The 16654-nt window shown below is 54.4% G+C and overlaps 1 protein-coding gene across 3 annotated transcripts in view; it reads left to right on the top strand.

The window, feature by feature from the left end:
• The first annotated feature begins 12769 nt into the window (after nt 1-12769).
• The window catches only part of MICALL1 (MICAL like 1), a 30181-nt gene continuing 26296 nt past the window's right edge, over nt 12770-16654 (top strand). The window contains exon 1 of one of the 3 annotated variants that reach the window (XM_064590617.1): nt 12770-13257. In XM_064590617.1, the coding sequence (XP_064446687.1) occupies nt 13112-13257 (146 nt within the window). In that variant the 5' untranslated portion in view covers nt 12770-13111. The remainder of the gene's footprint in view (nt 13258-16654) is intronic. The other 2 variants (XM_045872548.3, XM_045872546.3) reach the window with 2 other exon arrangements.

The following is a 16654-nucleotide window of genomic DNA, read 5'->3' as shown; positions in this document are numbered from 1 at the left end:
CATCTCATCATTGTTGTGGGGAATCTGTGGTCGAGGGCGACAATATGTGATTTCCTGTGACACTTTTCTCCTGATGCGTCAGTTGTTGGTGTTTCAGTTGAATTTGCAGTTCACAGGACATTCTCACATTCAGTATCTTATTTGCACCTCACAAGAATCCTGTGAGCATTAAGTGCCCTGCTATGATATGCGTGCATGTTAGCAGAGGTGCTGGGTCTTAGGCAGAAACTTGAACACCTCCTGTGGCCATGAACTGAGCTGCGAGGAAGCCAGGTACGCTGCTGACACCTCACGGCGCAGGCTTAGCAGTCATAGGCCCACTTCGCTGATGAGGAATCGCACTCAGGTTGTAAAGTGACTGCTCAAGGCTGTGTAGTTCTTTTTTTTTTTTAAGATTTTATTTATTTGTTAGAACGAGAGAGAGGGAGATAGTTCTAAAAAAGCTCCCAGCGACTACTTTTTCCTACCATTTTCTGCTGCCCATGTCTTTTATGCCTCACACTGAAAACCGTGACTTACGTTGTGTGCAGCCTCTCCCACCCTCAGTGAGTTTGATAACAGCTGCTTGTCAACACCTTCACGGCCAGTCACAACTGAGTTGTGTGCTTTTCACTCTCTGCAACTCCTTCCTTAAACGCCCAGAGGGTCTCTGCCATCTTGGGAAATTCCCTGGGAAGAGCCACCTCAAAACCTGGCAGCCCACACTATTTACTATCAGAGCCAATTTCTAACCTTTTTTTTTTTTAAAGATTTTATTTATTTATTTGATAGAGACACACAGTAAGAGAGGAAACACAAGCAGGGGAGTGGGAGAGGGAGAAGCAGGCTCCCCGCGGAGCAGGAAGCCTGATGCGGGGCTTGATCCTAGGACCCTGGGATCATGACCTGAGCTGAAGGCAGACGCTTAACGACTGAGCCACCCAGGTGCCCCAATTTCTAACCTTTTAACAAAACACAGACACAGATCTATCATTGTTGAAAATTTAGATCGTTGAAAACTTCACTGAAGCTGGTTGCCTCAGGTATCTCACCGGACCTACTCAACAACGTTTACATGTTCTTGTCGCTGCAGAAGCTTTGTATTCAGGAGTAAATCCTCAGGGAGGTCTGCATAAAGTTTATGCATCATCTCATTTATTCTGCAGCCAGGTAGACTTGGTATCCTGATTTTATTAATGAGGAAATTGAGGTTTGTGATAATCACATAGTTTGTCCAAGATCAAGGTAATAGTGAAAACAGGTCTTGTTTCCCCGATCTACTTTTACTTTACAAAGTTCTGCCCTAAGACTGGTAGGAAGAGATGAAGGAGCAATAGATAGCCCGTGAAAATCTGCATGGTCTATAAGCCCTAAAGCGAAGGCGTATTTCCTGGAACTTGGCAGGACAGGACTGGCGAGGCTGCTCTGTGTGTCCTGGTAACAGGGTTGCTAGGAATTCTTGAGCTAGACTTTGTGCTCACCTGGTATGCAGTGGGTTTTGTTTGAGTTTTCGGATTACGAGCTTAAGAACATGGAAAGAGCCACTGACACCTGGATTCGGGTCTGAATCGTGTCACTCAGGCCATGTAGCTCCTCTGGGCTGGTAGCCTAGTCTGAAAATGAAGGTGTTTCCCCAGGTTGTGAGGGGTGAATGTGGAAGTGCGATGTTGCCTGCTGATGTGCAGTGCCCTTGAGGGGTCTTCATGCCCGCCCCCAGGCAGAGCTGGGCCTGCTGCAGGTGCTGTCGTGGGGATTTGGATGGTAGGCATTTGCTGGAGTGAGCTGCGTGGCTTCCTCCTTACCCTCGGTGTTAGCGTGGTCCCTACCACCCTGAGGTGGGTGCCAGTATGGCTCTCGGTGGAAGCCCCTCCTTGTAAGTCAAGGGTAGGAGTTAGCATTTTGAATAGGGTAGCAAAGACCACACTGATGGGTGTCATTTGGGCAGAGACCTGAAGGGGGCGAGGAGGCAACCGTTGAGCTACCTGGGGGAGGTGTTCCAGAAAGAGGAAACTGCAAGTGCGGGCCATGAGGCCAGAGCATGTTTTGTGTGTTGAGAGAACATAGTGAAGGGGCCAGTTGGAGCGGAGTGAGCCAGGGAGGGAGGGAGAAAGGGGCCAGAGACGGGGGGACCTTCCCAGTCATCTCTAGGCTACAAGGACTGTGACTGAGTCTGAGTGAGGTGGGAGGTTTTCACCAGGCAGGTCACGGAACTTGGCCAAGAGCTAGAGTGGAGCCAGGATTTGAACCCGGGTCAGCCCAGTGTTCGAGCCTGTGCTGTCTCTAGGACAACCATCCTACCACTCCGCCCCACCCCCCAATGGGGGAAAAACAAAAGCAGCCTCTGTTAATGTAAGTCCAAACATTCACGGAGCTCTTGGTAGCCTTCCAAGCACTTATTCATCTGTTACCTTGCTGGATCCTGACAAGTGGCAGAGTCTGGATCCTGCCATGCGTTTTGATTGCCAGGCCAGTGCCAGCCAGACCTTACCCCTGCGGTGCCAGTCTGTGGTTCTCCGGCCTCCTAAAGGATGGCCTAACCAGCACCAGCCCTTAGGCTCTTCCCCCACCGTGAGTACTGAAGTTCGGCTCTCATGGCTCAGGAATTTAGACCCACCTGAGCAGCCCCCTGGGCTTAACTTGTTTTACATTCAAATCCAGAGTCTCATAGTTCATGTCAGTCTCTTGTCTCCATCATTAAAACTATGCCAGGTCAAGGTGTGTGGTGTCTGACACAGCCTTTCAGCACTCTCCTTACTGTGCCAGGGGACAGGCCATTTCAGGAGCTCAAGGTCACACAGACCCAGTGTGTGAGCGCTTGGCTTGGGGCCACTTCCCAGTAGCTTGGTCTGGGCCCAGCAGCAGTGCTGGGCACCCAGCAGCCCTCGGGGGCAGTTGGGGGGGGGGAGGCACAGCTGAACTCTGCCTGGTACCGCTCGAGGAATGCAGGGCATTCAGCAGCTGCGGCCAGCTTGCAGCACTTTTATTCCAGCTTGCCCAGAATGGAAGAAGCAGGGTTATGGGCCTCCCACACATACAGGGAGTGCGGGTTTTGTGAGGGAATGGGGAGCCCCGGGTGGTGCCCGTTACCAAAGTTCTGCACCAACAAGACAAGGCGGCATAGCAAAGTGCGTGGGGTTGGGCTTGGGCCAATCTGGGTTTGAATCCCAACTCCATATATATGGGCTGTGTAATCTTGGGCCAAGTTACTTAGCACCTCATTGTCTCACACACCTGCCTTAGAACTGTTCTGTTGATTAGATTATGCAAAGTACTTAGCCCAGCACCTGGCCATAGTGTGTTTAGGGATTAGCTGGCCGTGACCTTGGAAGTCAGAGTGCTAGATTACAGGGGCAGAAAGGTCTTGTGTAGATCTGCATGGCTAGTTTGGGGTGGAGCTGGGACTCTCAGCCTCCAGATTCATCCAGGGGCTTTCTCCACTCCCTGTTCTCGGTGCCCTCAGCGGCAGGCCTGTGTAAAGGCACTGAAGAGACCGGTTCACAGAAAGGCTGAGGCACCTGTCTAGAGAGGCCAGCCACAGAGGAACGGGCCCTCATGCAGTGGCAGCTGCAGGCATGGGGGGAAGTGGGAGACTTCGAGAGCGATTTGGGGAAGTCACAGAGGACGGGACTTGGTAGTTGGCTGGAGGTGGAGGCGGAGGGGAGAGAGCTGGCCAGTCCTCTGGCTTTTGCAGCTGGGGAGATAGTGAACTCTGAGATGGGGGAGTAGGTGGAGCAGGTTTGGAACAGGAGGCATGTGTAGGTAGGTAGAGAACTGGGTTTGGGCCTGAGTTTGCGGGTCCTGTGGGGCATCCAGGTGGAAATGCCCAGGGTGTAAGAATTTAGGCAGAGGCAGTGAACAGCTGGGGCTGGAACCCTGATCTTCAGACGCCAAGGCTAGAGCTGGTTCCTCGGTACATAGACCAGCCTCTGGCGGCCTTGGCTACCATTCCACGGTGTCTCTGTCTGGCTTCCTATACACTGGGCTGCAAACCAAAGATGGGGTTTGACCGGCCGTGACCTTGGGTGGCTACTGATCACCTCCTCATCTGCCTAATGAGGTAGGGAGCCCAGCTGTTCGAGGGCTGCAGCATTCTGGGTAACATCCTAGGACTCAAAGGGGCCGGGAGTCCCTCGAACACTAGAGGCAAGAGAAGCAGCACTTAGGAGCCATGTCCTTTGCAGTAGGGAGAATAAGCTGAGTGAATGATGAGTGCCTGAAAAAGTGAGTGAAAGAGCATTGAATGAAACAATGTAAGTGTATGAATAAGTGATGGGAGTGTGCCTTACATCCTTTCTGGAACGGAGAGGCAGAGAATGAATAAATGATGAATGTGCGTACTATCTGGCAGGCTTCAGCCGGTGGGAGCTGTGTGCCCGTGCTGACTCCTCACAGCGGCCTTTCCTCCCCACCCCCAGCCTGCCTGCAGCCTGCAGAGCTGGGGGTCTGGGTCCGGATGGCTCTGGGTCCAGAGCCGCGCCGGTGTGGGGGGGAGGGCATCAGGAAGAGGCTGCGGGGGAGGGGCACTCTGAAGGTCCAAAGCCTAACCAGCAATTTCCTGATGTTTTCCGGAGAGCAGGGGCTATGGGAAGCTGCAAATCATCCTGGTTCCTGTGGCTCCACATTCCTGTCCAGCCGGCAGCTGAAAATCCCAGCTTTTCCTTATTTCTGGCCCCACCCTGTCCCTATCGAGCCACTTGATCAAGATCAAGGTACCTCCCTTCTGCCCCCACCCCCACCCCCTTATGTTCCCCTGGGGCCAGTGGACATGGGATGGTGGCCGCCTTTCTGGTCATGGTTAGGAAGTGGCAGGGAGCCTAGGTCCCAGTCCTGACACCGCCCCCCCTCACAAGCAGGGACATACCTGGCGCGTCAGTTAACTTGTCTGAGACTCGGCTTCCTCTTTGGTCAAATCCCCCACCTGCCTCCTGGGTCCTCTTAGTCTTAGCATATAAAGCTGGGGAGTGTGCTGTGAGTGTTGGGTTTACATCCGTCCCCAGGCGTGTTGTGCTGCGTCACCTGGAGGAGAGGCATACCCTCTCTAACCTCTGTTCTATTTAGCGGAAAAAGCAACTCCCTCTCGGAGCTTCCACAGCAAAGTCTCACTTTCTGTTTCAGACAGGAAGAGCTGCCTTGCTCACGGTTCCGTGTAGATAGGTAAGTGGGAGACAAGCAGTCCTTTTCTAGTGTCTGACAGCCTTGTCAAGTGGTCTGACCTCTGGCTAACCGAACTCTCGCCAGCCTGATAGCCCCTCCCTTGTCACTCGGTCCTCAGAGGAGAGGTGACCGTCCAGTGTCAGAAGGGCTCTGAGTCCATTTTCTGCTCTGTCTGCTTTTCATCTGCAGAGCTGGCCAGGTAGATAAAGAGGTGTCACGGGGAGGGCTCCAGCATTCCTCATCTCCACCAGAACCCCTGGTCACCCCTGAAGAGTCAGAGCATAAGCAGGGCGGGCTTTGCAGACTCAACTCTGAGTCAGGCCTTCCAGTCTCCCTCCTGCTCCTTCCTGTCCACTTTCTGCCCTGAGCCCCTCCTGTGGACTGTTAGGATCTTGAATACCATATCAGCACCCAAGCACGAACCCTGCTAGAAGAATCCTAGTACCAGTCATGTTGACTGTAGTTGGAAGTGAGATGGAAAGTCACAAGCACAGCCAGGCTGGAGGCCTTGGGGGCTCCCTGTCCAGGGTTGGTCTCCAGCCTTGTGGACAGGGCCTCCGGAGGCTCCGGGGAGGGTTCTTGCTCACCAAGCTCACAGGTAGATAAGAAGGAGTGAATCCGTAGTACAAACGAGGTGTGTGGTGGTGAACTGGACACAGAGCCTGCCTCAATACACCAGTGACACATCTTTGTGGTGAAAGTTCTTGGTGAAGTCAGAGCTAGGCAGAATGGCTTTAAACAGGCTTTAACCTCTCAAAGCCTTCTCTTTATCAGCAAATGGGGATCCTGTGATAGGCCCTAGCCCATAGATAGAGGTGCTGTGAGGAGTCAAAGAGGTAATGCACTTTAACAACAAAAACGCGCGTTAAGGATCTCACAGTCCACTGGGGAGAGATATATGCCCAAATAAATGCCACACAATGTGAGCAACTGTTCAAATGCCACCTCCTCCATGTGGCCCTTGGGGATGTACCCTGAGTCCCCAGGCAGGAGATGAGAGGTTCCTTCTGGAAGCCCTGTTGCCCTTTGCTCATTTCTCCATCGCATCCCTTGTCTTTCTGTGAATGTTTATTGCAATTGTTTACATATCTGTCTTCTACAGGGTCTGCCAGTCCCTCCAGGGGAGGCATGTGGAAATTCCTTCCTGAAATCGGCAAGGATAGCCCCTCTAGGTTCCATCTAATAGCAAGGTTGGGATTCTGTGAGAAGGCCTGGAGTTGTGGTTTCTGTCTGGGCCTATCATGGAAGGCTTCAGGGAGGAGGTGATGTCTGCACTGGGCCTTGAAGCCTGTGCAGGATTTAGAACAACAGCCATAGGCATTTCAGGGGCAGCCGAAAGGGGTGAGGGACCGGGTGACAGCCTGTAGCACAGAGAGTGAGGGTCAGGGGGATGGGGTTCAGTCCCAGTTTCCCCTCTACCTCTACCACCCTGGGCAAACACCTCCCCTCCCTGGGCTCTAGTCTCCTCTGTCAGTATAATGAGGGGGCTTTGCTAGCTAGCCCCTAGTAGTCCTTGCCAGCTTGGATATTTAGTGGCTTCTTTGACCTGCCTCCCCTCCTGGGATAGACCCAGATGGCAAAGTAGGAGTATTTCCTGGCTCAGAGAGCACCCTCCCAGTGACAGGCAGCATGTGGTCCTCTCTGTTCAGGAGAGTTTAGTGGGAAGGTTGTTTGGTTTTAGGGTAAGGATAGAAGCCCTCATGCCTAGTCCCAGGTGGATTTTGCTGAATGTGTGTATGTGGGGAGAGGCATGGCCTTTGAAGAAAGGTCTGGGATAGCTGCCTATCCTCAGACATAGCTGGGATTCCAGGGGACCGAGCTCACCCTGGCGGGCCGGGGTCAGGATGCTGTCCTGGCTTGCTCAGGGCATGCTTCTGGCCCGGTGAGGACGAAGAGGAATGAGCAATGAGCAATGAAGCACCTGCTGCTTCTGCCACCCGAGCCTCCCACACACCTCCTGCTGCTCCCAGGCCCCAGCTCTGAGGTCCCACAATGCTCCCATTGTCCACCAGCTCTGCCAGGCTGCCCCAGGGAGCAGCTCAGAGCCAAGGGCCTGGGCAGGGCCCTGATTCCTGGGGGCACAGCCTGGGCAGAAACGCACAGTCGTCACACCTACATGGAACTTGGAGAATCGTAGAATCTGGCAGAGAAGCTTAGAAGAAGGAGATCTTAGAATAAGAAAAGCATGGGTGCTGAGGCTCAGGGAGGGATGGCCCAGTTCCATGGCCCCACTCCCTTGTGTTATTTTAGTTGTTAATCTAGAAATTTATACTTGCCCCACCTGACCTACCCAGATTTCTCGTCTTTCCTGTGATCTGCCCCGTGGTCCTGGCGTCATGTGGACAAATTTCGTCTTGCTGAGGTGGGGCTGGTTTTGCTTGAAAATTAGAGCCCTGTTTTCTTCTAGCACTGTTGATTACATTGCAAACAATGTTGTGTTGGGATGAGAAAGTTAAAGTGAGTGTTTTCAAGTGATTGGTTAATACCGTGACCAGAACAAGAGTTTAAAAATTAACCAGTATTGCATGACCCACTTATAGGAGGTACCTAGTGCAGTCAAATACACAGAAAGTAAAATGGTGGTCGAGTGCCAATGGGTACAGAGTTTGGGGCATGATGAAAATGTTCTAAATAGGGGCACCTGGGTGGCTCAGTTGGTTGAGTGTCTGCCTTCAGCTCAGGTCATGATCCCAGGGTCCTGGGATCGAGCCCCACATCAGGCTCCCTGCTCAGCAGAGAGCCTGCTTCTCTTTCTCCCTTTGCCTGCCGCTCTGCCTACTTGTACTCTCTGTCAAAAAAATAAATAAAATCTTTTTTAAAAAATGTTCTAAATAGTGGTGATGGCTGCACAACTCTGTGAATATATTAAAAACCACTGAACTGTACACTTGAAAAGAGTGATTTTATGGTATGTGAATTATATCTCAAAGCTGTTATTTTAAAAAGTTATACCTCCTATTGTCATAAATTCAAAGCATAATGACTTTTTTTTTTTTTTAAGATTTTATTTATTTATTTGATAGAGAGAGACACAGCGAAAGAGGGAACAGAAGCAGGGGGAGTGGGAGAGGGAGAAGCAGGCTTCCCGCAGAGCAGAGAGCCCGATGCGGGGCTCCATCCCAGGACCCTGAGATCATGACCTGAGCCGAAGGCAGACGCTTAACGACTGAGCCACTCAGGCGCCCCATGACTTTTTTTTTTAAGAGTTGGCTCCAGTTTTTGCTCTGATACGGAGTTCAAGGTTTTGTTTTGTTTTTTTTAAGATTTTATTTATTTGACAGAGACAGCGAGAGAGGGAACACAAGCAGGGGGAGTGGGAGAGGGAGAAGAAGGCTTCCCGCGGAACAGGGAGCTCAATGTGGGGCTCGATCCCAGAACCCTGGGATCATGACCTGAGCTGAAGGCAAACGCTTAACGACTGAGCCACCCAGGCGCCCCTCTTCCTGATGTTTAAAAATTCCATATGTATGCTCATGGAAATGTTTAGATACATAAATATATATGATATGAAATATCTATCACATACATATAAGTTTTGTTTTGCAAAAATGGGATCCTTTTATACCTATTATTCTGCAGCTTGCTTTTTTCACTTCTTTCGAGGATGTATTTCCATGACATTCTTTTTAACAGTTGTGTGGTTTTCTGTCATGTAGCTGTGCTGAATCGTAATTACCCAGTCCCTTACTAATGAATATTTAGCATGTTTCCAGTGTTTGCTGTTAGCAAACAAAGACCATATTTGTGTGTGCATCTCAAGGCCCCTGGGATAGTATTTTGGAGGACAGAATCCTCCACCTTTTATAGATGTTGACGTTGAACTTGGGCAGATGACATCTTTGTCCAGTATCTTCAGGCAAGTGTGTGGCAGAGAGGGGTGGTGGGTGAAATGGGGCCAACCAGGCCTCCCCTCCCACCCCCAGGAACTGCACATACATACATGGAGTTCTCTGGCTCTGAGAGAGAAGCAATCCACCGGCCTCTGAGCAGGTGCAGAATCAGATGAACTCAACAGCTAGAGGTGCCTAGTGGCGTCCCCTCTAAGGCTGTCTTTTTTTTTTTTTTTTTTTTTCCAATCTCTCTGCCCAACATGGGGCTCAAACTCAAGCAAAGATCAAGAGTCGCATGCTCTACTGACTGAGCCAGCCAGGTGCCCCCAATCCCTCTCCCTTTTATCTTTCTGAAAGTGACCGTGAGATCTGCATGGGAAGACAAATGTAAACCTTAGGCCCTGGTCATTCCCTCACTCTTCGTTCCCACCAGTGTTCATCCTATATTAGCTTCTCCTACCCCAGTGGGTTCTGGTTTTTCATCCTGTCTTTGCCTCTGCCTCTCCACAGCCCTCCTGCAAAACAGGTTGGTAGAAAGAATGGCCAGTGGAGAAAGCAAGGTGCTCTTTCCCGAAGTAGTCCGGGAGCTCCCCTGGACACCTTCCTTTCCCTTGCCCTTTATCGTGCTCGACAAAGATCACCCAGTAGTCTGTCTCACTCACCAGACTAGTCCTGCCCCACCACTGGGACCCCTGCAGCTGTTAGCCTGGATTAAACCAGAAAAGATTCAAACTCTACCTGCAAGGACATCGCTCACTGGCTTGCATTCAATGTGCTTTTTTGTGGGATGGGTGTTCTTCAGCTCAAATGTCCCCACCTCAAAGATGCCTTCCCTGGTGGCCCTGTCTATCTCCACGGCTCTCTCACAGCGTCTTTTCTATTTTTTGCCCCAGCACCACTCACCATCTGAAATTATCTTCGTTGATTTGTTTTCTTGTTCCCTGCCTGTCTTCCCTGCTAGAAAGTTAATTCCATGAGGGCAGGAACCCTGTCTCGTTTACTCTTCTTTCCCCTTGAATGCCCAAGCTGGGAAGTGGGTGCTCAGGGAATCTGTGTTGAATCCATGTGTGAATACAAACGCATGTACAAGGTCCGAAAGGATAAGTTTCAAACTGACAACTGTGCCTACCTCTTAGAAGGGGACTGGATCTGAGGGAGGCAACTAGGAACTTTAGCTTTTATTTTTCAATTTTTGATGAGGAGAATGGGATCCCTTAATTGGTAGTTAAAAAAATAAAGAAAAACACTGAATTAAGGGCCCAGATCCCTCAGTCCTAATCCTGAAATTATGGTATAATTTGGGGCCAGTGACTTGACTTGCCTAGCCGTCTGTGGCTTCTGACCTCACCTGTAAACGCAGTCCCAACACTCACCTGAACCCTAGATTTACAGTCTGCCCAGCACTTTTTTTTTTAAAGCAAGTTCTATGCCCAGTGTGCAGCTTGTACGTACCACCCTGAAGATCAAGAGTCGAGCGCTCTACCGACTGAGCCAGTCAGGTGCCCCGTGTGCAAGTTTGTCATCCATTATCTTAGCTGATGACCCACACCCCTGGGTTGCAGGCAAGGCAAAGATTATTATCCCCATGTTATAAGGTAGGAAATTGGGGTTCCTAGGGGCGAGCTGTCTGGCCTGCAGACACAGCTGTGCTCATGCAGGTCCTTCTTTCCTATTGCGGTGAGCTGACTCAGATAATGAGTTTATAAAGCCCACAGATGGGCTAACGGGGACCCAGAGGGCTGTACCATATAAGTTATTATTACGGCAACGGGATTAAGGTCTGCTCTGGAGCTGTCTTTGGGGACCTGGGGGGAGCCCCTTAGGCTGGTGAGGACAGGGATATAATCCCTCCTGGGTTTTAAGGAAAGAGTCCTGGTGGTCTTTGAAGGCCAAGGTGGGTCCTGAGGACGAGTCTCTGATTTAATGAAAGGAACCTTCCTTTCCTGGAGTTGCTCTCTCAAAGGGGACAGGGCAGGAGGTGGCAAGCACAGGCTGGTGAGGGGCCAAGAGGGTTCGCTAGGCCACCTGGCCCACGGCAGCCACTTCCTAGGTGGCCTGAGAGAGTCCACATTCTGGGCCAAGAATGGGCCTTCCAGCCTTGAACAGATCTAAGATGGCAGGCTGGCCCAGTTGGGGTCATAACGGCATTCTGGACTTGAGGCTTAGGAAGTCCTTGAGGAGGTGGCAATCCCCAAGTGGGCTTCTCTCCTCCATAATTTCCTCAAAAGGCCCACGTGAGAAGCTGGGTACAAAATGTTTTCAGGGGTGCCTGGGTGGCTAAAGTCGTTAGGCGTCTGCCTTCGGTTCAGGTCTCAGGGTCCTGGAATCGAGCCCCACATCGGGCTCCCTGCTCTGTGGGAAGCCTGCTTCTCCCTCTCCCGCTCCCCTTGCTTGTGTTCCCTCTCTCGCTGTGTCTCTCTCTGTCAAGTAAATAAATAAAATCTTTAAAAAAAAAATGTTTTCAATCCATTTTGCCACACGTTTAAATACCAGGTTACCAGGTAACAAGAATTAGAATTTATGAGTGATGACTGAAAGGTCAGGCACATTATATCTTAATCCTCTCAGCCACTTTGTAAAGCTAGAGTTATGCCTATTTTTTTTTATTGGAGAATAATTAACATGCAGTGTTATATTAGTTTCAGGTGAACAATATAATGATTCAACAATTCTATACATTACTCAGGAGTTATCCCTATTTTTAAGGTATGGAAACTGAGGTGAAGGAGAAGGCACAAGATCACACGGCTGAGGTAGTGGGGAAAGACAGGATTCCAGCCTGGGTGCCTAGGACTCCCAAAGCCCTGTTCTTTCCAACCTCCGAGGGCTGAGGGGTGACAGAGGTGACTAAGACCCTGCTCCTTCCCATGGGGGGTGGAGCGACAGACCCACCCCAGCTCACTATTATACTGGTCAGAGTGATGTCACCACCAGCGCGAGTGGAAGGCTGATTCATCTGAGGTCAGGAGGGACCTCTGGGGAGGAGCGGCTGAGCCAGGTCTTGGGGAGGGAAGCAGAACGAGGCTTGGGGTTCCAAGGCCTGAGACCCAGAGCCCCACTCGACAAGAGCCTGCTTCCTATGGGTTCTGCCCACAGGGGCCCCACCCACCACCCTTCTAATGGGGCGGGAGGAGATCCCTGAGCCTACACAGGGGCAGAGGAGAACTCTGAAGGACCAGTCGACAGGCTCACTACATCGCGGAGTGCACACATGGACTGATGGGGGTGGGGTGGGAGCATGAAGTCTCCCTGGCAGGCGATGGGGGAAGGGGATAGTGGCAGATAGAACTACGGAGGTCAGGGGCGTTTTGGAGTGGTGAGACTGCGTCAGGGAAGGGCCCTGGATCAGGCCATCTGGGGTGCTTTGGGGTCAGCGGGGCAACTGCCCGATTGGCCTGAGGTGGGGGGGAATGCCTGCCCAAAGTTTCAGGCAGGAAAGGTGAGTGGGTTTAGGGAAGTCAGTGTGGGGGATCTGCACGTCCTTAGGCCAAAGAGTGGGAAGAGGGCAGGCTGGGAGAAAGGAGAATTCCAGGTGGGCAGCGTGGTGGAGGTAGTCGGGTGGAAGACGTCATTGTGGGACGGGCGAGTTCGCAGTGGGTGAGGGGTCCAGGGGCTGTCCCGGAGTTCTCTGAGGGGTTCCCGAGGAAAAGCGGTAACCGCGATCGCCCAGCAGAGGGACTGCGGGGTGTCCGGCCCTCGCGTGGGCGGGGGCGCGTCTGGGGGCGGAGCCGCCGCTGGGTGGGGCGCCAGGCCCCCGGGGCTCCCGGCGGCGGCGGGCGGGGACCGAAGCCAGCGGGACGCCCGCGCCCGCGGCCGGCCCACAGCGAGGGGGGCGGGCGGCGGTGAGTAGGCGGCGGCCGGCCGGGCCGGGCCACGCGGGCGGCGGCTGCTCGGGCAGGTCCGGGCAGGGCCGGGCGGGGAGCAGCGAGCCCAGCCGGGACCCCGCGCCGGAGCCCGAGCGCGGACACCGAGGCCGCGGCCCCGCCTCCTCCCCGCCCTGCGCCCGCCGCCCGCGGGTCGGCGCCCGCAGCTCGGAGCGGCGCCGGAGTCGGAGCTGGAGCCGCCGCCGGAAACCGGCCGGAGTCGGGCCCGGGGGTGAAGCCTGATCCCGGAGGCGCCCGGAGCCTGTCCCGAGCCCCGCGCGGCTCATGGCGGGGCCGCGGGGCGCGCTGCTGGCCTGGTGCCGCCGCCAGTGCGAGGGCTACGGCGGCGTGGACATCCGCGACCTGAGCAGCTCCTTCCGGGACGGCCTGGCCTTCTGCGCCATCCTGCACCGGCACCGGCCCGACCTGCTGTGAGTGCTGGGGGCGGGGGGAGGGGCGGCGGGCGGGCCGGGGCGCAGGGCGGCGCGGGCCCGAGCTGGGGACCCCCGCCCCCCTCAGTGACGCGGAGCTCGGGCGGTGGCAGGCGCCGCCCCCACGGAGACCGAGACGCCGACCCTACCGACGGGCCCTCAACGACTCGCGGGTCACCGAGCACCCGTTCCCCCCCCGGGGGACCCCTTCCTCACGAGGCCCCGCCCCCGCCCACTGGGACACTGAACCTGCCCCCCATACTGGTCCCTGCACAGAGGGCCCTGGCCCCGCCCACAGGGCACTGATTTCCGCCAAAGAGACACCTTAGCCCTCCTTGGGGACCCTGGGCCTTTCCCGCACCACTCAAACAGGCGCACTGAGCAACCCCCTCTCCGCGAGGCATTGAGGCTCGGCCCTCTGGGAGGGGGGTCCTCTGGCTCACTTCTCTGATCCCCCCGCCCCGTGCCGTCTTGTGTCTAGTGCCTGGCACAGAGGAGACCCTGGGTTAATAGTGGTTGGATGAATGGATCCACACCCCCTACCTCCCACCCCAGTTAGGACACAGATCTGCCTCCCAAGTGTGTACCCACAGCCCTACGGTCCTCAATGGGGCAGGGAGGCTGAGGGAAGATTCCCAAGGTCTGACTGACAGCCCCCGGGGCGCTGCTCCAGGGTGTGAAATGGCCCCTTCTTGCCCCCAGCTGCCAGGTGAGGTTCTCATGGAGATATTTATTCAGACCCCCAGAGCAGTCGACTTGGGGCTTCTCTCTCAGCAACCCCTGCCTTGAACTCTGGAACCTCTTCATTTATTCACTCATTCACTCATTCATCAAACACGGAGTGAAAATTAAGCTGGGGCCCACCATTCCTTGGGCTTCCTGTCTCATCTGCAACTTGAGACCCAGAGACCTGGTCTTTGCCTCTTTTGCCAACAGCGCCCCCGACAGGGCTCCCCGAGCCTGGCCGGGTCTGGGGTCTTTGGGTGTCTGTCCCACTGCAGACCTGTGCTCCCGCTAATGGCACCTGGCAGGGCCCCGATGGAGGCGACAAGGGAGGAGAGAATGGCCTCAAGGATCCCATCTGTGTGCTACCGTGTCTGGGTGCTGGGGCGGGCCCCGTGTTGGGCCGTGGAGGAGAGGGTTTTGGGGGGGTGCGGCTGCAGAAGCGAAGGAAGACGAGGTGGAGACGTCCATGGGCGCCTGCCCGCTGTGGGGTGGGTGGCAGCCGCTCTAACACAACCATGGGCTGGGGGCGGGGGAGCTCAGGAGCGGGAGTTGGAAGGCTGGAGGAAGGGCGCCCAGATTGGACCCCTGTGTTGGAGCAGAGGGCTCAAGGGGCCTTCGGTTGCGGCTGGGGAGCAGACAGTGAGGCAGGAGGCAAGGGACAGGGCCAGTGTGTGAAGGGACCTCAGGGTCAGGCTAAGGTGATCGGTGGACCTGAGCTGGCCAGCATCAAAGTGCAGGCTGTTTGGCTTCGTTCAGCCACTCCGTGTTCTAGATGTGCGAGCTGGGGTAAATCACTGGACCCCTCCAGACATCAGTTTCCTCATCTGTACAGTGGGGTTGATAATAGGATTTATGTCACAGAATTGTTGTGAGGATTATATGAGATAATGAGTATTCAGTTAACATGAGTTATTACAAGTTGTGTGATTAGACAGTAGGGTGTGATGAGGGTATGTTACTCCTTCGTTTGTGCCGGGCCCTGCCTGGTAATGGAGATAGCAGGAGCCAGGGGCTCCCCCTACGAGGGAAGGGTGTTCCCGCGGCCAGAGGGGGCCACCTGAGCAGAGCCCCGCGGGGGTGGGGGTGGAGCACTGCTGGGGCCCATAGCATGGGGCAGGGAGGATCAGGAGATGCAGCTGGCCCAGAACGCCAGGGCCTCTTGCTGGCTAAGGAGGGTGGATGGAGCCATGCGGAGCTTTGTGGGTTTTAAGCAGGGGAGGGCAGCTCCCCTCCTGAGAAGAGGTTCAGAATCATGTGTAGACATTCATTTGTGGAGCGGGCCAGTTGCCTGGCTACCAGCCCATTGTGCAGAAGAAAAACTGAGGCCCAACTGCCACAGGAGGCATAGGGAGGATCTCCATGAGAGTAGGGGTAGGGTAGGGGCTGGGGGCAAGTCATCTGAAGGGGTTCAAGCTCTTGGAGCTGTGGGCCCTGCCGCTGCTGGGGGGCGGGGTTTGTCATGCTGGGGGGCCTGGTTCATTGTTGGCCACCCCTCTGACCCCCAATCCAGGCATCTTTAAGCTCCCTTGAGGGCAGAGACCATGTGGGTTTCATTTTTGTGTACTTCATCTCCCCCAGAGCCAAATAGAACTTCCCCAGCTTTTGAAAACTCTCAGAAAATATCTGTGTTACCAAAGCCCAGATGTTGATTAGGGACAGAGATGGGAGTGGGGAAGAAGCTGCAGGAAAAATCAGCGTCTCCGGGGTTTTTACAGTTTTCACAGAATTTATTCATTTAATAAATATTTGTTGAGCACTTACTAAGTACCCGGAACTACATAGGGTGTTGGGGGCACAGGGTGAACAAAACGTGAGCCCAGCCTTCTAAGAACACTGTGGGGGAGACTGAAGTTAACTGCCAAGACAAGTTGCTTTTGTGTCCTTTGGTCTCTGAACAAGCCTTTGTTGTGGCTGGGCTGGTGTCCCCTCACCGGTTCACAGGGTCACAGACTAGGAGGCTGAGGTTTAGAGACTTTAAATAGCTTGCTTATGGTCACACTCTTAGGCAGTGGCAAAGCAAGTGTGCCTAGGGACCCAGCTTCGGCTCGGGTGGGGTGGGGGGTAGGGGCAGGGGTGGGGGGAGGGGGGAGGGAAGAGGCCTGGCCAGAGGTGGCAGAAGGGCTGAGGCTCATTCTTAGTCAGCTCCCCTGTCCTAGTCCACCCAACCTTGGGGCACCTCCCTCTGGGGTTCTCAGGCTACCCTTTCTCACCTCGGCCTACCGTTCATCTGTTCGCTCATCGCTCATCGTACCTGGACTCTGCCTGGAGCAGTTTGGGGGCAGGAGGCGGGAGGCATGCTTGCCTGCGCCCTTGTATCAGTGAGACCTGCCCTTCCCAAAGCCCAGACTCATCCAGCCCTCCCCACCAACCTGGGAGGGGGTGCTAGAGCTTCCCCCAACTTACAGATGGGAGAATGAAGGCCGAGAAGACTGCTGACCTGCCCCAGGTGTCACACAGCCAGGCCTGGAAGAGCCGAGTCTGGGACCCTGAGCTTGGAGGTGGTGCTAGCCTGTTCTGATCTCTGGGCCCACCATGTGGGAGAGTCAAGGCTGCAGTTTTCAGCCATAGAAGGGCAAGACGTTGGGAGGGTGCCCCCAGGAGGCTGCCGAGCCAGAAGGCTGTGGTGCCTTTGCCCAGTTTCAGCCACTTGAGCAGCCTGGGGCGCTGAATG

This window comes from Mirounga angustirostris, unplaced genomic scaffold (assembly GCF_029215605.1).
Source record: "Mirounga angustirostris isolate CCGP_5_RB_7025 unplaced genomic scaffold, mMirAng1.0.hap1 SCAF_5, whole genome shotgun sequence".
NCBI lineage: Eukaryota > Metazoa > Chordata > Mammalia > Carnivora > Phocidae > Mirounga > Mirounga angustirostris.
Note: the sequence above shows the minus strand (reverse complement) of the source record. Positions and strands in the feature narration are given on the sequence as shown.